Source organism: Anolis sagrei, chromosome 7 (genome assembly GCF_037176765.1).
Source record: "Anolis sagrei isolate rAnoSag1 chromosome 7, rAnoSag1.mat, whole genome shotgun sequence".
NCBI lineage: Eukaryota > Metazoa > Chordata > Lepidosauria > Squamata > Dactyloidae > Anolis > Anolis sagrei.
Window position 1 is genome coordinate 2,738,337 of NC_090027.1, and position 22,437 is coordinate 2,760,773.

Below are 22,437 nucleotides of genomic sequence, written 5' to 3' on the forward strand. Positions count from 1 at the left end.
GACTTGAATGCACAACATGGTAGGGTCACCATAAGTCACATATGACTTGAAGGCACAACATGGTAGGGTCACCATAAGTCACGACTTGAAGGCATAACGCAGTACAATCTCCATAAGTCGCATATGACTTCAAGGCACAACATGGTAGGATCACCATAAATCACATATGACTTGAAGGCACTACATGGTAGGGTCACCATAAATCACATATGACTTGAAGGCACAACATGGTAGGATCACCATAAATCACATATGACTTGAAGGCACTACATGGTAGGGTCACCATAAATCACATATGACTTGAATGCACAACATGGTAGGGTCACCATAAGTCACATATGACTTGAAGGCACAACATGGTAGGGTCACCATAAGTCACGACTTGAAGGCATAACGCAGTACAATCTCCATAAGTCGCATATGACTTCAAGGCACAACATGGTAAGATCACCATAAATCACATATGACTTGAAGGCACTACATGCTAGGGTCACCATAAATCACATATGACTTGAAGGCACAACATGGTAGGATCACCATAAGTCACATATGACTTGAAGGCACTACATGGTAGGGTCACCATAAATCACATATGACTTGAAGGCATAACGCAGTACGATCTCCATAAGTCACATACGACTTGAAGGCACAACCTGGTAGGATCACCATCAGTCACATATGACTTGAAGGCACTACATGCTAGGGTCACCACAAGTCACATACGACTTGAAGGCATAATGCAGTACGATCTCCATAAGTCACATATGACTTGAAGGCACAACATGGTAGGATCACCATAAGTCACATATGACTTGAAGGCACTATATGGTAGGGTCACCATAAGTCACATATGACTTGAAGGCACTACATGGTAGGGTCACCATAAGTCACATACGACTTGAAGGCACAATGCAGTAGGATCACCATAAGTCACATATGACTTCAAGGCACAACATGGTAGGATCACCATTAGTCACATATGACTTGAAGACACTACATGGTAGGGTCACTATAAGTCACATATTACTTGAAGGCACAACACGGTAGGGTCACCATAAATCACATATGACTTGAAAGCACAACAACACAGTCCTTTTCCAATCTGCTGAACCAGCGTTCCTCAAACCGCTGTGGTCAGGCCGGATGAAGTTAATGGAAGATGTCCAAGCCATTTGGAGAGCATCACAGCGTTTCTCCAGACCCATTCTTCACCGACGGAGTGAGCACATCCTCCAGTGCTTGGCTTGCTTTGTGCGGTGACAAGGAGTCCCAGTGACCAGAACTTTCCCTTCCTTGAGCCTTTGGGGTGTAGTCCTGCCATGAGTGATGCGTGGGTGAAGTTTGTTGACGTCAGCTTTCGGTGGCAGCGAACGGCAGGCTGTCCATGTTGTTTCCATTTCTGAGAAAGCAATATTTACCCAAAGCTCAGGGGGATTTGTTGCTTTTCAGCCTTGTTCAACAAACTGCCTGCATTTCTGTTTGCACAGGTTTTATTGCAACTGGAGAAGTTGAGGAAAAGGTTTAAGGAAGGGATAGATCTGGGGTGCATTTTGGCTTGGACAAGGCGTCAGGAAGGAAGCATTCCTTCATCTTCCATGCCTACAAAGGAGAACAGAAAACTTTTCTCCTTGGAGATCAAAACGGCAAGAATCTTGGGTGCATTTGGCAAAGCCAAATCTTGTTGTTTTCTAAAACATGGATGCTATTGCCATGGATCTATGCCTTGCCTGGGTCCTAATTCACATGGCAGTCAATGGCTTGCTGTTTGTTGCTTTTCTATCCTTTTAAGGTCTTTCCTATCTAATGTCTAAAGGAAACATATTTCTGTTTTCTTGACAAGATTTCTTGCTGGAAATAAAGGGATTATTATTATTATTATTATTATTATTATTATTATTATTATTTGAAGCACAACAAGGTGACTCCACAGCAGACACTCTGGGATTGTGGCGCAGCTGGCTGAGTGTCAGCTGCATTAAGATCATCTGACCAAAAGGTCATGAGTTCGAAGCCAGCCCGGGTTGGAGTGGGTTTCCAACCAATTGTGTGTAGCCTGTTGTCGACCTTTGCAACCCAAAAGACAGTTGCATCTGTCAAGTAGGAAAATAAGGTACCACCTTGTGTGGGAGGCTAAATTAACTAATTTATGAGGCCATAAAGAAAAGATTCCGGGGAATGTGGAATGCGGAAGAACTTCATCAGTGTCGCTGGTAGACAATGAAAGCAGCAGCTCCCCTGGCGGCCAGAAAAAAGTTAAATAGCCTCTGTGTATTGTCTGTATATGTTGTTTGTCAAACTGGCATTGAATGTTTGCCATATATGTGTACACTAGGCTTGGGCAATCCATGGTTCTAAATGGTTCTAAAGTACTTACAAAACTAAAGTTCTGGTGGTGAAAATTTCAGAACTCTAACAAAACTCTCAAAATTTCACAATAAATGGCAGTTCCTAATTGATTCTGTCATTAAAATAACCAATAATGAAATAATAATTAAATTTTGAAAGTTTTGTTAGAGTTCTGAAATTTTCACCACCAGAACTTTAGTTTTGTAAGTATTTTAGAACCATTTAGAACCATGGATTGGCCAAGCCTAGTGTATACTGTAATCCGCCCTGAGTCCCCTGCGGGGTGAGAAGGGCGAAATATAAAAACTGTAAATAAAATAAATAAATAAATATCTGCTGGCTGTTGAATTGGATCACATGTCAGACACTTCCCAAGTGTCTAGGACTGTGTGATGTATCGGTGAATGATGCATGCAGGTCACCTTTTGCACATGGCAGGTGGTAATTTTGTCTGTGCCGATTGTGTTTAAGTGCAGGCCAAGGTCTTTAGGCACTGCACCCAGTGTGCCGATTACCACTGGGACCACCTTGACTGGTTTGTGCCACAGTCTTTGCAGGTCGATCTTTAAATCCTCATATCGTGTCAGCTTTTCCAATTGTTTCTCTGCAATCCTGCTGTCACCTGGGATTGTGACATCGACGATCCATACTTTGTTTTTTAACATGATTGTGAGGTCAAGAGTGTTGTGCTCCAGAACTCTGTCTGTCTGAATCCGGAAGTCCCAGAGGAGTTTGATGTGTTCATTCTCTATAACTTTTTCCGGCTTGTGATCCCAACAGTTCTTTGTGGCAGGCAGATGGTGTTTGTGGCACAAGGCCCAATGGATCACCTGAGCAACGGTGTTGTGCCTCTGCTTGGAGTCTGTCTGTGCGATCTTCTTGCAGCAGCTGAGGATGGGATCGATTGTTTCACCTGCTTCCTTGCAAGGTCTGCACTTGGGATCTGTCATCAACTTTTCAATTCTGGCTTGGATGGCCTTGGTTCAAATGGCTTGTTCTTGGGCTGCCAGAATCAGGCCCTCCTTTATCTCCTTTTTCAGAGTTCCATTTTGTGAGCCACAGCCATGTTTTTTCTTTGTCCATTTGGCTCTCAATTTCCCCCAGGAACTGTCCAGGGAGAGAGAGCCTTCTTTGGCCAGTTTTCCCTTTTGCTCTGGATTGTGTTTTGATGGTATCCCCTCTTTGTCTTTTGCACCTGAAGCAGTTTTCTACTCTTGACTTCCCTCAATGTTGGTTTTTGACGTATTTATTATTATTATTATTAGTAGTAGTAGTAGTAGTAGTAGTAGTGGTGGTGGTGGTGGTATTATACTAGCTGTATCGGCCACACATTGCTGTGGCCAACCTTCCCTCCCTCTTTCTCTCCTTTCTCTCCTTTCTTTCCTTCCCCCTTTTCTTTCCCTTCCCCTTTCTCCCAGTTCTTCCTTCTCTACCTATTCTTGGACTGCAATTCCCAGCAGTCTGGTTTCTCTTCAGATCGTATAATTCCCAGCAGTCCTCCTGATCGATCTATCTACGTATGTACATATTGCTATCTAAACTATCTATTTGGAGAACTGCTGGGAGTTGCAGTCCTGGAATAGGAAATGGGAAATATGCCGGGATTGGGATGCTCTCAAAGAAATCCAAGGAGAAGAAAGCTTGCATCTTGGAAGCAGTGCATTTGGATCATCCTCCTCTCCCAAAGGGTCTGACTATTGGATGCTGGGAGCTGTAGTCCAGAAGAGAGTGTGGATATGCTATTGTGTGTTTTGTTTGCCAGGGGAGTCGTTTTTGCACGGGGAGCTGTATTTCTGGCATTGCAGAGGGATTGGCTGGGAACTGCTGGAAAAGCACTTTGGTTTTCTCAATGTTCAATGAGAGGCCGAGCTTCTTGAAGCTTCTCACATATAAATATGTGAGAGGAAGCCACAGGGAGGAGGGAGCAAGCTTGTTTTCTGCTTCCTTGGAGACTAGGACGCGGAACAATGGCTTCAAACTACAAGAGAGGAGATTCCATCTGAACATGAGGAAGAACTTCCTGACTGTGAGAGCCGTTCAGCAGTGGAACTCTCTGCCCCGGAGTGTGGTGGAGGCTCCTTCTTTGGAAGCTTTTAAGCAGAGGCTGGATGGCCATCTGTCAGGGGTGATTTGAATGCAATATTCCTGCTTCTTGGCAGAATGGGGTTGGACTGGATGGCCCGTGAGGTCTCTTCCAACTCTTGGATTCTATGATTCTACAAAGGTGTTTAGAGTGGCATGTAGGTCTTCTTCTAAATTTGCATAGAATACGTTATCATCAGTATATTGAAGTTCTATAAAAGATGTTGTTGTGACCTTGGTTTTGGCTTTCAGTCTGCTGAGGTTAAATAGCGTGCCGTTGGCTTTCACGTTACCTTTGGACACAGACCGTGGGCCATGGTTCAGCCCAAAGAGACCTGAGGAGCGGGTCAAAGAACTGCCTTTGGACAGGTCTCATCCTAGTCTTCCTCTTCCTCTGCTTGCAGGCCTACAGCCCCGAGGAGATGCACAGCTGGATCAAAGCGATTGCGGGGGCGGCGCAGGCATTAAAAAGCTGCCCGAGGGTAGGTCATATCCTTTTTGCTTCACCAGTTAATTCGTTGTTTGTTGTCTCAAGCAGGCAGGCGTCATGTGTTTTAATGTCTTGGGCAAACAAGTGGAGGGATAGCTCATTTCCAGGAGGTGGATTTCCAATGCTGCGTCCCTCCCGGAGTTGCCAGCTTGAAGGTTGGGGACAGGCACATCACTGCCCACGCCTCGCCACAGCTGCACATGAAGACATTGGCACGAACTCGGCCGGCTTGCCTCAATTTCCCTTGAAAAGAGGACACCGAGCCTCGTCGGATCCCTTAAAAAGCCCAAAATTAGTCAAGCAAATTAACCGCTAAACAGATTAATCTCCAACCCACCCCATAATTCGCTGGGTCGGTGGAATTATTTTCCCGATGAAAGGAATCAAACCCACAAAACCATGTGCTGTGTTTCGCCAGCATCTATGACAGATATCCTCAGAGGGTGTGAAGTCTGTTGGAAACTAGGGTGCCTGCCATAGATGCAGGAAAACGTCAGGAGAGAATGCTTCTGGAACATGGCCATACAGCCCGGAAAACTCACAACAACCCAAAACAAGACAACGCTTTCCAAAATCACAAGCTATCTTCCAATAACGGTTTCTAGAACCAAGATGTCAACGTTAACCTTCCGATAAAAATAAATAAACAAAGAAAGCGACACAACAATATCCAACCTGAGTATCAACAGTTATATGTAACAGCTTTATCTAGGCCACTTCTACAATAGATTGCTGTGAATTTTCCAGGCGGTCTGGCCATGTTCCAGGAGCATTCTCTCCTGACGTTTCTCCCACATCTATGACTAAAGGCATCCTCAGAGGTCATGAGGTCTGTTGGAAACTAGGCAAGAACTTCTCTGTTGGAGACAGGTGTGAATGTTGCAATTGGCCACCTTGATTAGCACTGTAGCTTCAAAGCCTAGCTAATTCCTTCCTGCCCAGGGAAATCCTTTGTTGGGAAGTGTTAACCAGCCCTGATTGTTTCATGCTTGGAACTCCCTTTTTTCTGAATTTTCAGGCTTTGAAGCTGAAAGGTCACTCAACGCTCATCAAGCTGGCCAATGGCAACATTCGGAACTCTTGTCTGTTGGAGGCAAGTGTGAATGTTGCAGTTGGCCACCTTGATTAACATTGAATGGTCTTGCAGCTTCAAAGCCTGGCTGTGGAAGGTCCAGGGTGGGAGAAAGAACTCTTGCCTATTGGGGGTAAGTGTGAATGTTGCAGTTGGCCAGCTTGATAGGCATCGAATGGCCTTGCAGCTTCAAAGCCTGGCTGTAGAAGGTCCAGGGTTGGAGAAAGAACTCTTGCCTATTGGAGGCACGTGTGAATGTTGGAATGGGCCAGCTTGATTAGCATTGAATAGCCTTGCAGCTTCAGAGCCTGGCTGTGGAAGGGTGGGAGGAAGAACTCTTATCTGTTGGATGCAAGTGTGAATGCTGCAATTGGCCACCTTGATTAGCACTGAATGGCCTTGCAGCTTCAAAGCCTGGCTGTGGAAGGTCCAGAGTGAGAGAAAGAACTCTTGTATGTTGGATGCAAGTGTGAATGCTGCAATTGCCCACCTTGATTAGCATCGAATGGCCTTGCAGCTTCAAAAAGTGGCTGTGGAAGGTCCCGGGTGGGAGAAAGAACTCTTGTCTGTTGGAGGCAAGTGTGAATGTTGCAATTGGCCACCTTGATTAGCACTGAATGGCCTTGCAGCTTCAAAGCCTGGCTGTGGAAGGTTCAGGGTGGGAGGAAGAACTCGTGTCTGTTGGAGGCAAGTGTGAATGTTGCAATTGGCCACCTTAATTAGCATTGAATGGCCTTGCAGCTTCAAAGCCTGGCTGTGGAAGGTCCCGGGTGGGAGAAAGAACTCTTGTCTGTTGGAGGCAAGTGGGAATGTTGCAATTGGCCACCTTGAATGGTGTTGCAGCTTCAACGCCTAGCTGCTTCCTGCCCAGGGGAATCCCTTGTTGGGAAGTATTAACCAGCCCTGAAAGTATGGATAACTGTTCAATTGGAGCATTCACAGCATCTACAATGGCAATCTAGAACTCAGAAGTGGGGAGGAAAGGTTTTTGAGTCTCTGTCTCCTTCTTTGTTTGCAGGAAATGTCTCTGGTGAGGTCCATGTCCATGAACAAGCGTGGCAGCCCCTCCTCGTCCACCTCGTCCATTGCGCGGCTGAAGCAGCTGGGAGAAGAATCCAAACCCCTTGGCGGCAAAAGCCCATCCACCTCTTGCTGGCTTCCTTGGATGCCCATCCCGCCATCCGAAGAGAACCAGCAGCCCGGAGCGGAGCAAAAGCCCGGTCAAGTGAAAGACTCTGAGTTCGCACCTCTGTTTTCGGAGCGAGACGGTGTTTCCGTGCCAGCGAGACGGTTGCGGCACAGTTCGGAGCCCCAGAAGCCGAAAGAGCGCCCTTTCCCTTTCGACTTGGATGACGAAAGCATCCGAACGTCGGACGTGTAACTGTGCACAGCGGGGCAAGGCTCGCCCAAAATGCTGTGCCTGCTCAGGAAACTGGGAAGAACCACTAGACTACTTCGAACTTCGGAAGGGCACGGAATGGGATCCCCAAGCCCGGTTTGAGGCTATTACTAGCCTGCAGGACCTCTATCGTGGTGCCACCCACCCAGGCTTCCCCTTGAGCGAGAAGACCTTTCCTTCCTGAGATGGAGACCTTCCTGATGGACTTGGCCATGGTTTGTGCCACCGTGATGCCTTCATCTACGCCGAAGGGGAGCCCGTGCCACCAAATTAGTTTAGCAAATGCTAGTTAAGAGTGTTGCTTTCATCTCTGTAGCTTGGAACTCTTTAATGTTCGGTTGTAATGTGCTTAGTTGCACCCTGGCTTTCAGGTCGTGGCACACGTGGAGGGACGGAGCTTTCTTTTGTGTTCAAAGGACTTTGAAGGTACTTCCGACAATGTGATCTGGTGGAAACAAGACGGAACCACTTCGTCCCCTTCCCTAATTTACTTTCGTAACCCTTTTAGTTAACACTTTTAGGGTTAAACCACTGAATTTGCTGATTGAAAGGTTGCCGGTTTGAATCTGGGGAAACGGGGTGAGCTCCTGCTGTTAGCCCCAGCTCCTGCCAACCTAGCAGTTCGAAAACAAGCAAATGTGAGCAGGTCAGTAGGTACCGCTTCTGCAGGAATGTAACGGCGCTCCATGCAGTCACGTGTGTGTGTCAACTGCTTTTTTTTTTGTCGTGTCAGGAGTGACTTGAAAAACTGCTCCTGCTATTAGCCCCAGCTCCTGCCAACCTAGCAGTTTGAAAACAAACAAATGTGAGCAGATCAGTAGGTACCGCTTCTGCGGGAAGGTAACGGCACTCCATGCAGTCATTTGTGTGTGTCAACTGCTTTTTTTTTGTCATGTCAGGAGTGACTTGAAAAACTGCTCCTGCTATTAGCCCCAGCTTCTGCCAACCTAGCAGTTCGAAAACAAGCAAATGGGAGCAGATCAATAGGTACCGCTTCTGCGGGAAGGTAACGGCACTACATGCAGTCATGTGTGTGTGTCAACTGCTTTTTTTTTTGTCGTGTCAGGAGTGACTTGAAAAACTGCTCCTGCTATTAGCCCCAGCTCCTGCCAACCTAGCAGTTTGAAAACAAGCAAATGTGAGCAGATCAGTAGGTACCGCTTCTGCAGGAATGTAACGGCACTCTATGCAGTCATGTGTGTGTGTCAACTGCTTTTTTTTTGTCGTGTCAGGAGTGACTTGAAAAACTGCTCCTGCTGTTAGGCCAAGTTCCTGCCAATCTAGCAGTTCGAAAACAAGCAAATGTGAGCAGGTCAGTAGGTACCTCTTCTGCAGGAATGTAACGGAGCTCCATGCAGTCACGTGTGTGTGTCAACTGCTTTTTTTTTTTGTCGTGTCAGGAGTGACTTGAAAAACTGCTCCTGCTATTAGCCCCAGCTCCTGCCAACCTAGCAGTTTGAAAACAAGCAAATGTGAGCAGATCAGTAGGTACTGCTTCTGCGGGAAGGTAATGGCACTCCATGCAGTCACGTGTGTGTGTCAACTGCTTATTTTTTTTTGGTCGTGTCAGGAGTGACTTGAAAAACTGCTCCTGCTATTAGCCCCAGCTCCTGCCAACCTAGCAGTTTGAAAACAAACAAATGTGAGCAGATCAGTAGGTACCGCTTCTGCGGGAAGGTAACGGCACTCCATGCAGTCATTTGTGTGTGTCAACTGCTTTTTTTTTGTCATGTCAGGAGTGACTTGAAAAACTGCTCCTGCTATTAGCCCCAGCTCCTGCCAACCTAGCAGTTTGAAAACAAGCAAATGTGAGCAGATCAGTAGGTACCGCTTCTGCAGGAATGTAACGGCACTCTATGCAGTCATGTGTGTGTGTCAACTGCTTTTTTTTTGTCGTGTCAGGAGTGACTTGAAAAACTGCTCCTGCTGTTAGGCCAAGTTCCTGCCAATCTAGCAGTTCGAAAACAAGCAAATGTGAGCAGGTCAGTAGGTACCTCTTCTGCAGGAATGTAACGGAGCTCCATGCAGTCACGTGTGTGTGTCAACTGCTTTTTTTTTTTGTCGTGTCAGGAGTGACTTGAAAAACTGCTCCTGCTATTAGCCCCAGCTCCTGCCAACCTAGCAGTTTGAAAACAAGCAAATGTGAGCAGATCAGTAGGTACTGCTTCTGCGGGAAGGTAATGGCACTCCATGCAGTCACGTGTGTGTGTCAACTGCTTATTTTTTTTTGGTCGTGTCAGGAGTGACTTGAAAAACTGCTCCTGCTATTAGCCCCAGCTCCTGCCAACCTAGCAGTTTGAAAACAAACAAATGTGAGCAGATCAGTAGGTACCGCTTCTGCGGGAAGGTAACGGCACTCCATGCAGTCATTTGTGTGTGTCAACTGCTTTTTTTTTGTCATGTCAGGAGTGACTTGAAAAACTGCTCCTGCTATTAGCCCCAGCTCCTGCCAACCTAGCAGTTCGAAAACAAGCAAATGTGAGCAGATCAGTAGGTACCGCTTCTGCAGGAATGTAACGGCACTCTATGCAGTCATGTGTGTGTGTCAACTGCTTTTTTTTTTGTCGTGTCAGGAGTGACTTGAAAAACTGCTCCTGCTATTAGCCCCAGCTCCTGCCAACCTAGCAGTTCGAAAACAAGCAAATGTGAGCAGATCAATAGGTACCGCTTCTGCGGGAAGGTAACGGCGCTCCATGCAGTCACGTGTGTGTGTCAACTGCTTTTTTTTTGTCGTGTCAGGAGTGACTTGAAAAACTGCTCCTGCTATTAGCCCCAGCTCCTGCCAACCTAGCAGTTCGAAAACAAGCAAATGTGAGCAGGTCAGTAGGTACCGCTTCTGCAGGAATGTAACGGCGCTCCATGCAGTCACGTGTGTATGTCAACTGCTTTTTTTTGTCGTGTCAGGAGTGACTTGAAAAACTGCTCCTGCTATTAGCCCCAGCTCCTGCCAACTTAGCAGTTCGAAAACAAGCAAATGTGGACAGGTCAGTAGGTACCGCTTCTGTGGGAAGGTAACGGCACTCAATGCAGTCATGTGTGTGTGTCAACTGCTTTTTTTTCGTGTCAGGGGCGACTTGAAAAACTGCAAGTCACTTCTGGTGTGAGAGAATTGGCCGCCTGCAAGGACGCTGCCCAGAGGACGCCCGGATGATTTGATGTTTTATCATCCTTGTGGGAGGCTTCTCTCATGTCGTGTCAGGAGCGACTTGAAAAACTGCAAGTCGCTTCTGGTGTGAGAGAATTGGCTGTCTGCAAGGACGCCCGGATGATTTGACATTTTTATCATCCTTGTGGGAGGCTTCTCTCATGTCGTGTCAGGAGCAACTTGAAAAACTGCAAGTCGCTTCTGGTGTGAGAGAATTGGCCGTCTGCAAGGACATTGCCCAGGGGACGCCCGGATGATTTGATGTTTTTATCATCCTTGTGGGAGGCTTCTCTCATGTCCCCACAGGAGGAGCTGGAGCTGATATAGGGAGCTCATCCACCTCACCTCGGATTCAAACCTGCGACCTGTCGTTCTTCAGTCCTGCTGGCACAGGGGTTTAACCCACTGCGCCACTGGGGGCTCCTACTGTCAACTGCTAGATAAAGTGCATGAAGCTGATTGGTCAGGCAATACCTGCTGAGCAGGCTGAGCCTGGGACTTTTGGTTACTGTTCAATTTTTGTTCAGGCAGGTCCCAGCCGCCAGGTTGAGAAATGCTGAGATATCAGGATCAAACCACGGCATGTACTGTTTTGTTCAGCTATGCAAAAAAAAAAACTACTGTCTTATAAACTGTGTAAATGGGTGGTTGCAGGTTTTTTCGGGCTATATGGCCATGTTCTAGAGACATTCTCTCCTGATGTTTCGCCTGCATCTATGGCAAGCATCCTCAGAGGTAGTGAGGTCTGTTGGAACTAGGAAAATGGGTTTATTTATCTGTGGAATTATGTCCAGAGTGGGACAAAGGACTCTTGTCTGCTGGAGCTTGGTGTTAATGTTTCAACTGACCACCTTGATTAGCATTTGATGATCTGGCAGTGCCTGGAGCAAACTTTTGTTGAGAGGTGATTAGATGATTATATTTGAGAACACAGAAATGCTGACCACTCTCACAATCACCATGTCAGACTACACAGAGAAGCCATTGAAATCCACAAGAAGCAGGTGGACAATTTCAACAGAAAGGAGGAAACCATGAAAATGAACACAATCTGGCTACTAATATTAAAAAACTAAAATTACAACAGCAAAACAACAGAGAGGAAACAATCTGGGACATCTAATCACCTTTCAACAAAAGATTGCTCCAAGCACTGCCAGGACATCAAATGCTAATCAAGGTGGTCAGTTGTAACATTCCCACCTAGCTCCAGCAGACAAGAGTCCTTTGTCTCACCCTGGTCATTCCACAGATATATAAACCCATTTTTCCTACTTTCAACAGACCTCACTACCTCTGAGAATGCTTGCCATAGATGCAGGCGAAATGTCAGGAGAGAATGCCTCTAGAATATGGCCATATAGCCCGAAAAAACCTACAACAACCCAGTGATTCCAGCCATGAAAGCCTTCGACAATAAACTGTGTAAATGTCTGGGGTAAGAAACCCCTTTTTATATTATATTGCAACTGTTTCAGGAATGCAATATTTGTGTTTTAAGGGAAGTAATCACTAGCCTCAAATAAGATGCCTGGCATTAACCTGAAAATGCTTCTGGTTGATCTGTGAAAGGATAGGACACGCCTTCCTCTTGCCACGTTTCTCCCTTTCGCCCTCCATTCATGCCTCTTCGAATTCCGCAGCACTGCTGGTCACAGCTGACCTCCAGTTAGAGCACTCAAGGGCCAGGGTTCCCCAGTTCTCGGTGTCTATGCCACAGTTTTCAAGGCTGACTTTAAGCCCATCTTTCAAACTCTTTTCCTGACCACCAACTTTACATTTCCTGTTCTTGAGCTGGGAGTATAGTAACTGCTTTAGGAGACGACGATCGGGCATTCGGACAAGCATAGTTGATGAACAATTGTACAATATCTGCTTTGAACTGGGTTATCTGAGTCCACACTCAGACAAGGTGGGATTTTCTGCCTTGATATTCTGGGAGAGGCCTCAGTGTGAGGTAAACCTCAGTGAGAGCGGCCTCAGTGTGTTAGTAGTCCTCAGTATGAGTTGGCCTCAGTGTTAGAAGACCTGGTGTGAGAAGCTTTGGTGAGGAAAGCCCCAGGTTGAAGCTTGTGTGAAGGCTGTCATGTGTAAAAAGCTATTGTGTGAAGCTCCTGTGTAAGTTCGATGGGAGAGGAAGCTCCATTCATGCCTCTTCGAATTCCGCAGCACTGCTGGTCACAGCTGACCTCCAGTTAGAGCACTCAAGGGCCAGGGTTCCCCAGTTCTCGGTGTCTATGCCACAGTTTTCAAGCCTGACTTTAAGCCCATCTTTCAAACTCTTTTCCTGACCACCAACTTTACATTTCCTGTTCTTGAGTTCAGAGTATAGCAACTGCTTTAGGAGACGACAATCGGGCATTCGGACAAGCAGAGTTGATGGACAATCGCACAATATCTGCTTTGAACTGGGTTGTCTGAGTCCACACTCAGACAAGGTGGGATTTTCTGCCTTGATATTCTGAGAGAGGCCTCAGTGTGAGGTAAACCTCAGTGAGAACGGCCTCAGTGTTAGTAGTCCTCAGTATGAGTTGGCCTCAGTGTTAGAAGACCTGGTGTGAGAAGCTTTGGTGAGAAAAGCCCCAGGTTGAAGCTTGTGTGAAGTCAGTCATGTGTAAAAAGCTACTGCGTGAAGCTCCTGTGTAAATTCGATGTGAAAGGAAGCTCCATTCGTGCCTCTTCGAATTCCGCAGCACTGCTGGTCACAGCTGACCTCCAGTTAGAGCACTCAAGGGCCAGGGTTCCCCAGTTCTCGGTGTCTATGCCACAGTTTTTAAGGCTGACTTTAAGCTTATCTTTCAAACTCTTTTCCTGACCACCAGCATTACATTTCCTGTACTTGAGTTGGGAGTATAGCAACTGCTTTAGGAGACGACGATCGGGCATTCGGACAAGCAGAGTTGATGAACAATCGCACAATATCTGCTTTGAACTGGGTTATCTGAGTCCACACTCAGACAAGGTGGGATTTTCTGCCTTGATATTCTGGGAGAGGCCTCAGTGTGAGGTAAACCTCAGTGAGAGCGGCCTCAGTGTTAGTAGTCCTCAGCGTTAGAAGGCTGGTGTGAGAAGCTTTGGTGAGGAAAGCCCCAGGTTGAAGCTTGTGTGAAGGCTGTCGTGTGTAAAAAGCTACTGTGTGAAGCTCCTGTGTAAATTCGATGTGAGAGGAAGCTCCATTCGTGCCTCTTTGAATTCCGCAGCACTGCTGGTCACAGCTGACCTCCAGTTAGAGCTCTCAAGGGCCAGGGCTCCCCAGTTCTCGGTGTCTATGCCACAGTTTTCAAGGCTGACTTTAAGCCCATCTTTCAAACTCTTTTCCTGACCACCAGCATTACATTTCCTGTACTTGAGTTGGGAGTATAGCAACTGCTTTAGGAGATGATGATCGGGCATTTGGACAAGCCGAGTTGATGGACAATCCCACAATATCTGCTTTGAACTGGGTTATCTGAGTCCACACTCAGACAAGATGGGATTTTCTGCCTTGATATTCTGGGAGAGGCCTCAGTGTGAGGTAAACCTCAGTGAGAGTGGCCTCAGTGTGTTAGTAGTCCTCAGTATGAGTTGGCCTCAGTGTTAGAAGACCTGGTGTGAGAAGCTTTGGTGAGGAAAGCCCCAGGTTGAAGCTTGTGTGAAGGCTGTCGTGTGTAAAAAGCTACTGTGTGAAGCTCCTGTGTAAATTCGATGTGAGAGGTAGCTCCATTCGTGCCTCTTCGAATTCCGCAGCACTGCTGGTCACAGCTGACCTCCAGTTAGAGCACTCAAGGGCCAGGATTCCCCAGTTCTCGGTGTCTATGCCACAGTTTTCAAGGCTGACCTTAAGCCCATCTTTCAAACTCTTTTCCTGACCACCAACATTAGATTTCCTGTTCTTGAGTTGGGAGTATAGCAACTGCTTTAGGAGATGATGATCGGGCATTCGGACAAGCAGAGTTGATGGACGATCTCACAATATCTGCTTTGAACTGGGTTATCTGAGTCCACACTCAGACAATGTGGGATTTTCTGCCTTGATATTCTGGGAGAGGCCTCAGTGTGAGGTAAACCTCAGTGAGAGCGGCCTCAGTGTTAGTAGTCCTCAGTATGAGTTGGCCTCAGTGTTAGAAGACCTGGTGTGAGAAGCTTTGGTGAGGAAAGCCCCAGGTTGAAGCTTGTGTGAAGGCTGTCGTGTGTAAAAAGCTACTGTGTGAAGCTCCTGTGTAAATTCGATGTGAGAGGAAGCTCCATTCGTGCCTCTTCGAATTCCGCAGCACTGCTGGTCACAGCTGACCTCCAGTTAGAGCACTCAAGGGCCAGGGTTCCCCAGTTCTCAGTGTCTATGCCACAGTTTTTAAGGCTGACTTTAAGCTTATCTTTCAAACTCTTTTCCTGACCACCAACTTTAAATTTCCTGTTCTTGAGTTCAGAGTATAGCAACTGCTTTAGGAGACGACAATCGGGCATTCGGACAAGCAGAGTTGATGGACAATCCCACAATATCTGCTTTGAACTGGGTTATCTGAGTCCACACTCAGACAAGATGGGATTTTCTGCCTTGATATTCTGGGAGAGGCCTCAGTGTGAGGTAAACCTCAGTGAGAGTGGCCTCAGTGTGTTAGTAGTCCTCAGTATGAGTTGGCCTCAGCGTTAGAAGACCTGGTGTGAGAAGCTTTGGTGAGAAAAACCCCAGGTTGAAGCTTGTGTGAAGTCTGTCATATGTAAAAAGCTACTGTGTGAAGCTCCTGTGTAAATTCGATGTGAGAGGAAGCTCCATTCGTGCCTCTTCAAATTCCGCAGCACTGCTGGTCACAGCTGACCTCCAGTTAGAGCACTCAAGGGCCAGGGCTCCCCAGTTCTCGGTGTCTATGCCACAGTTTTCAAGGCTGACTTTAAGCCCATCTTTCAAACTCTTTTCCTGACCACCAGCATTAAATTTCCTGTACTTTAGTTGGGAGTATAGTAACTGCTTTAGGAGATGATGATTGGGCATTCGGACAAGCAGAGTTGATGGACAATCCCACAATATCTGCTTTGAACTGGGTTATCTGAGTCCACACTCAGACAAGGTGGGATTTTCTGCCTTGATATGGAGGAAGCTCCATTCATGCCTCTTCGAATTCCGCAACACTGCTGGTCACAGCTGACCTCCAGTCAGAGCGCTCAAGGGCCAGGGCTTCCCAGGTCTCGGTATCTATGCCACAGTTTTTGAGGGTATAGCATTCTGTGTCTGATGGAGAGCAATTGCCGAACAATAGCACCTTGTGTACAAAAATTGTTAAAAGCGAATTGTGCCGGAAATGCTGAAAACTATGAAAACACACTGGACTCCATCTAATGAAACTGGAACAACTTTTGCCTTTTCCTGTTAGTTTGCAAATGGAAATGTATATTGACCCTGTGGTACGGCTTGTTTTTGAAAAATGTCTTTGTTTGCACTAATGTATAGAGTATTTTTTAACACTGACCAGCTTGTTAAGTTTGCCAACGCTTTCCTGGAAGTCTTTGTCTGTTTTCAAAAGGGAAAGCATCATCCCTCATGGTGGGCTCCACGCTGGGCAAAGGTTTCCTCCTCTTCCGTCTCTTTCCCATCTCGAAACACTTCAAAGCAAGCCTGGCTTTGCCAGGAAGCAAGAAGAAGCTGGGCTTCTTGAATGCAGCCAGGGAAACCTGCATGCAAAATAAGCTTACGAATCTGCCCGTTTTCCCATCTTTTTCCTATCCAAATAGACACCCGCTGCGAAGTGGTTTCAAAAATACACAGCACACAATCGGCACAGTTTTACTAAGTTAATGGAGACTATTCCAAAGTAACATTTGTGCGCAAGACACTGCAGCTATGATTCAAAATCAGTTTGATGTTTCATTGAAATAATAATAATAATAATAATAATAATAATTAATATTATTATTATCTGAAACACAACAGGATGAGTCCACAGCAAACAAGATCACTCTGCTGGCTCTTGCATTGGATCACACGTCTGACACTTCCCAAGTGTTTATTATTATTATTATTATTATTATTATTATCTATATATATAAGAACCTTAAGGTCGTAATTAGGCGGTCAAAAACAGCTAAACCACCGGACGAAGAAAGGAAGATAGAGAAGGAAGGAAAGAGAGGAGGAGGGAAAGGAGAGAAGGAAAGAAAGAAAGGTAGAGAAGGAAGGAAAGAGAGAAGGAAGGAAATAAAAAAGTGAAAGAAGGAAGGAAGGAGAGAAGGAACGAAAGAGGGAGGGAGGGAGGGAAGGAAGGAAGGAAGGAAGGAAGGAAGGAAGGAAGGAAGGAAGGAAGGAAGGAAAGAGACAAGGAAGGATGAAACCAAACAGCAAATGAAGCGAGAAAAGAAACAGGTAGAGAAGGAAAAAAGAAGAAGAGAAAGAAAGAGGGAAAGAAGGAAAGAGGGAGGGAAGGAAGGAGAAAGAAAAAGAAGGAGGAGAAAGAGGGAGGGAAGGTTTGCCACAGCAACGCATGGCAGGTACAGCTAGTCATTATTATTATTTGAAACACAACAAAATGAGTCCACAGCAAACACGATCACTCTGCTGGCTGTTGAATTGGATCACACGTCGGACCCTTCCCAAGTGTTTATTATTATTATTATTATTTGAAACACAACAAGATGAGTACACAGTAAACAAGATCACTCTGCTGGCTCTTGCATTGGATCACACGTCGGACACTTCCCAAATGTTTATTATTATTATTATTATTATTATTATTATTATTATTATTATTATCTATATATATAAGAACCTTAAGGTCGTAATTAGGCGGTCAAAAACGGCTAAACCACCGGACGAAGAAAGGAAGATAGAGAAGGAAGGAAAGAGAGGAGGAGGGAAAGGAGAGAAGGAAAGAAAGAAAGGTAGAGAAGGAAGGAAAGAGAGAAGGAAGGAAATAAAAAAGTGAAAGAAAGAAGGAAGGAGAGAAGGAACGAAAGAGGGAAGGAAGGAAGGAGACAAGGAAGGATGAAACCAAACAGCAAAGGAAGCGAGAAAAGAAACACAGCTAGTAGAGAAGGAAGAAAGAAGAAGAGAAAGAAAAAGAGGGAAAGAAGGAAAGAGGGAGGGAAGGAAGGAGAGAGAAAAAGAGGGAGGAAAGGTTTGCCACAGCAACGCGTGGATCACACGTCGGACAGTATTATTATTGTTGTTGTTGTTGTTGTTATTGTTGTTGTCATTATTTGAAACACAAGAAGATGAGTCCATAGCAAACAAGATCACTCTGCCGGCTCTTGCATTGGATCACACGTCAGACAGTATTATTATTATTATTATTATTATTATTATTATTATTATTATTATTATTTGAAACACAACAAGATGAGTCCACAGCAAACAAGATCACTCTGCTGGCTGTTGTATTGGATCACATGTCGGACAGTATTATTATTGTTATTGTTATTGTTATTATTATTATTATTATTATTATTAGAAACACAACAGGATGAGTCCACAGCAAACAAGATCACTCTGCTGGCTGTTGTATTGGATCACACGTCGGACAGTATTATTATTATTATTATTATTATTATTATTATTATTATTATTAATATTTGAAACACAACAAGATGAGTCCACAGCAAACAAGATCACTCTGCTGGCTGTTGTATTGGATCACATGTCGGACAGTATTATTATTATTGTTATTGTTGTTATTATTATTATTATTATTATTATTATTATTATTAGAAACACAACAGGATGAGTCCACAGCAAACAAGATCACTCTGCTGGCTGTTGTATTGGATCACACGTCGGACAGTATTATTATTATTATTATTATTATTATTATTAATATTTGAAACACAACAAGATGAGTCCACAGCAAACAAGATCACTCTGCTGGCTGTTGTATTGGATCACACGTCAGACACTTCCCAAATGTCTAGGACTGTGTGATGTATCAACGAATAATGTGTGTAGGTCTGAGTAGGGCGGCCTTTTGCAGCTGGCAGATGGTAATTTTGTCAGCACTGGTGGGTTCAAATGGCAGGGAAGGAGATTCCACTGAAAAGATGAGGAAGAACTTCCTGAGAGTGGGAGCTGTTGGAGAGTGGCCTAGGCTGCCTGGGAGTGGGGTGGAGTCTCCTTTGCTGGAGGCTTTTCCGCAGAGGCTGTCTATTTGGAGTGCTTGGATTGTACCTTCCTGCATGGCAGGAGGTTGGACTGGATGGCCCTTGGAGGTCTCTTCCAGCTCTAGGATTCTAGGAGTCTATCTCAGGAGCAGGCAATGCATGGCCAGACAGGACGGATAACGGACAGCAACCCAGTGATTCTGGCCACGAAAGCCTTCCTTGGACAACCCATTAGAATAGGGGTCCTCAAACTAAGCCCCCGGGGCTGGATACGGCCTTCCAAGGTCATTTACCCGGCCCCTGCTCAGGATCAACCTGTCTGAAATGACTTGAAAGCGCACAACAACAACAACAACAACAACAATCCTATCTCATCAGTTAAAAGCAGGCCCACACTTCCCATTAAAATACTAATCTATATATATAACAATGCTCCGTGCATAATGAGTACCTTAAAAACAAAAGAACCAATGAACGAAATCACACCAAATTTGGCAACAGAACGTCTCACAAAACAAGGAGTGACCATCACTCAAAAATTATGATTTTGTCATTTGGGAGTTGTAGATGCTGGGATTTATAGTTCACCTACAATCAAAGAGCATTCTGAACTCCACCAACGATGGAATTGAACCAAACTTGGCACACAGGACCCCCCTGACCAACAGAAAACACTAGAAGGGTTTGGAGAGAGCAATGACCTTTGGTTTTGGAGTTGTAGTTCACCTAGAGAGCACTGTGGGCTCAAACAATGATGGATCTGGACCAAACTTGGCACAAATACTCAATATACCCAAATATAAACACAGATGGAGTTTGGGGGGAAATAGACCTTGACATTTGGGAGTTGTAGTTACTGGAATGTATAGTTCATCTACAATAAAAGAGCATTCCGAGCCCCACCAACAACAGAATTAGGCCAGACATCCCACATAGAAAATACTATTTTCTGGTGGTCTTTCTGACCCTTCTGACACCCCCCCCCCGGTGACCCCCACCCCACCTTAGGTCTTGACTTCCCAGTTTGAGAAATGCTGTCTTAAGACCATAAACTCCAACTCCCTTCACCAGGGCAAGAAAACATAATCAAAGCCCTCCTGACAAAGGGCCACCCAGCCATCCACAAACACACACACACACACACACACACACATATATATGACAGATGCAGTATCAAAGATTTGAAAGGGACCCCTAAAGAAAGAAAATATGTGGCGCTGCTGTGGCCCAGTCTGTTCATCTGGGAAATAAAGTAATGAGAAAGTGTTGGTTTCTAATATATGTAATTTCTCTCTGCTTGTGGGTAAACCATACATCTTGTTGTTTCTTTGTCAGTATTGAAGTAGAGATTGTCTGGTTTGCCTACTCTGGAACATGCCACATATAATTGTCCTTCTTTAGGGGTCTCTTTCAAATACATGATACTATATCTGTCATATACATATATATGATATAGGCATGGACCACCATGGTCAAGTCAGACTTCACGAGGTAAGGTCGCAGTTGGTGCACAAGTTTTAAGTGCGCGAAGGCTCTCCCGGCTACCGCCGACACCTGTGCATCGAGTGTCAGCGCTGAGTCCAGGAGGACCCCCAAACTGTAGACCTGTGATTTCAGGGGGAGTGCAACCCCATCCAGCACAGGTTGCCACCTTATACCCCGGTCAGCTGAGCAACTGACCTGGAGGACCTCTGTCTTGTCAGGATTGATCCTCAGCTTGTTCTTCCACATCCAGGTTGCCACAGCAGCCAGGCACTGGTCCAGTATCATTGGGGCTTCCTTGGAATCTGGAGGAAAAGAGTAGTGGAGTTGGGTGCCATCTGCGTAGAGGTGGCACCGTACTCCAAAACTCCAGGTCTTGGAAGTCTTGTGTGCCAAGTCTGTTTCAATTCCATCGTTGGTGGGGTTCAGAATGCTCTGTGATTGTGTTGTTGTTGTTCATTCGTTCAGTCATCTCCGACTCTTCGTGACCTCATGGACCAGCCCACGCCAGAGCTCCCTGTCGGCCGTCCCCACCCCCAGCTCCTTCAAGGTCAGTCCAGTCACTTCAAGGATGCCATCCATCCACCTTGCCCTTGGTCGGCCCCTCTTCTTTTTGCCTTCCACTTTCCCCAGCATCATTCCCTTCTCTAGGCTTTGCTGTCTCCTCATGATGTGGCCAAAGTACATTTGATTGTAGTCTTTGATTGTAGGCGAACTATAAATCCCAGCAACTACAACTCCCAAATGACAAAATCAATTTTTTTTTGAGCAATCTAGGTTGTTAGGTGTCTTGTGTCCAAATTTGGTGTCAATTCCCCCAGTGATTTTTGAGTTCTGTTAATCCCACAAAGAAACATTACATTTTTATTTTTATAGATTGTTCTTCATTTTAATTATTGTATTGTTTTTAAGGGGTCTTTTTGCACTACACTAAGAGATGTGGGGAGCCCCCGGTGGCGCAGTGGGTTAAAGCACTGAGCTGCTGAGCTTGTTGATCGAAAGGTCGCAGGTTCGATTCCGGGGAGCGGCGTGAGCTTCCGCTGTCAGCCCTAGCTTCTGCCAACCTAGCAGTTCGAAAACATGCAAAATGTGAGTAGATCCGACGGGAAGGTAACGGCGCTCCATGCAGTCATGCCAGCCACATGACCTTGGCGGTGTCTGCGGACAACGCCGGCTCTTTGGCTTAGAAATGGAGATGAGCACCACACCCCAGAGTCAGACATGACTGGACTTAATGTCAGGGGAAAACCTTTACCTTTACCTTTAAGAGATGTGGAGTGTGCATAGGAATTCATTTATGGCATCTATGGTTGGAGTAGCCTGCTGTGCCTTTCATGTTCCTTGATTCGTGTTTGGGCGCTGTTTGGGCGCTGGAAGTCAGCCATAGCAGAGCACCTGAGGAACCAGCCTGGACACAGCAGATTATTTGAGAACACAGAAATGCTGGACCACTCCCACAACCACCATGTCAGACTACACAGAGAAGCCATTGAAATACACAAGCATGTGGACAACTTCAACAGAAAGGAGGAAACCATGAAAGTGAACAAAATCTGGCTACCAGTATTCAAAAACTCTAAAATTGCAAAAGCAAAACAGCAGAGAGGAAACAACCAGGTACATCTTAACACCTCTCAACAAAAGACTCCACCAGACTCAGGCAGGCCTTCAAATGCTAATGAAGGAGGTCAGTTGAAACATTCACACCTAGCTCCAGCAGAGAAGAGCTCTTTGCCCCACCCCAGCCATTCCACAGATATATAAACCCCTTTTCCTAGTTCCAACAGACCTCACTACCTCTGAGGATGCTTGCCATAGATGCAGGCGAAACGTCAGGAGAAAAATGCCATCTAGAACATGGCCATATAGCCCGAAAAAACCCACAAGAACCTAGTGATTCCAGCCATGAAAGCCTTCGACAATACAAATATGAATGGTTGGCCTTGCAGCTTCAAAGCCTGGCTGCTTCCTGCCTGGTGGATAATCTTCACTTGCCTAGTTTCCAAGAGACCTCACAACCTCTGAGGATGCCTGCCATGGATGAAGGCAAAACGTCAAGGAGAAATGCTTCTGGAGCAAGGCCAGACAGCCTGAAAACTCACAGCAACCCAATGACTGCGGCCACCTTTGGACAACCCACTCCAATAGGTCTCTTTGCAGCCCTGGGTTGTCCAAGGACCTAACCCTAACTCTTTCCAGCCCTGGAAAGAACTGGCCAGGAGTCCAGAGGGAAGGGGTCCCCGGGAGAGGAGGAGGAGGAGGAGGAGAGGCGCCTTTGGACGCACCCCCAGGGCGCTGGGCATAAAAGGCCTCCTCCTCCTCCTCTTCTTCCCAGGAAGGTTCTTGGCAGAGGCAGGAGC

At 45.9% G+C, this 22,437-nt stretch overlaps 1 protein-coding gene across 1 annotated transcript in view; it reads left to right on the forward strand.

The window, feature by feature from the left end:
• PLEKHA2 (pleckstrin homology domain containing A2) overlaps nucleotides 1-11,652 on the forward strand; it is a 94,273-nt gene extending 82,621 nt beyond the window's left edge. Inside the window, 2 exon segments of the mRNA XM_067470645.1 lie at nucleotides 4,833-4,910; nucleotides 7,009-11,652. Coding sequence (XP_067326746.1) covers nucleotides 4,833-4,910; nucleotides 7,009-7,371 — 441 coding nt within the window. The 3' untranslated portion in view covers nucleotides 7,372-11,652.
• Nucleotides 11,653-22,437: the final 10,785 nt, after the last annotated feature.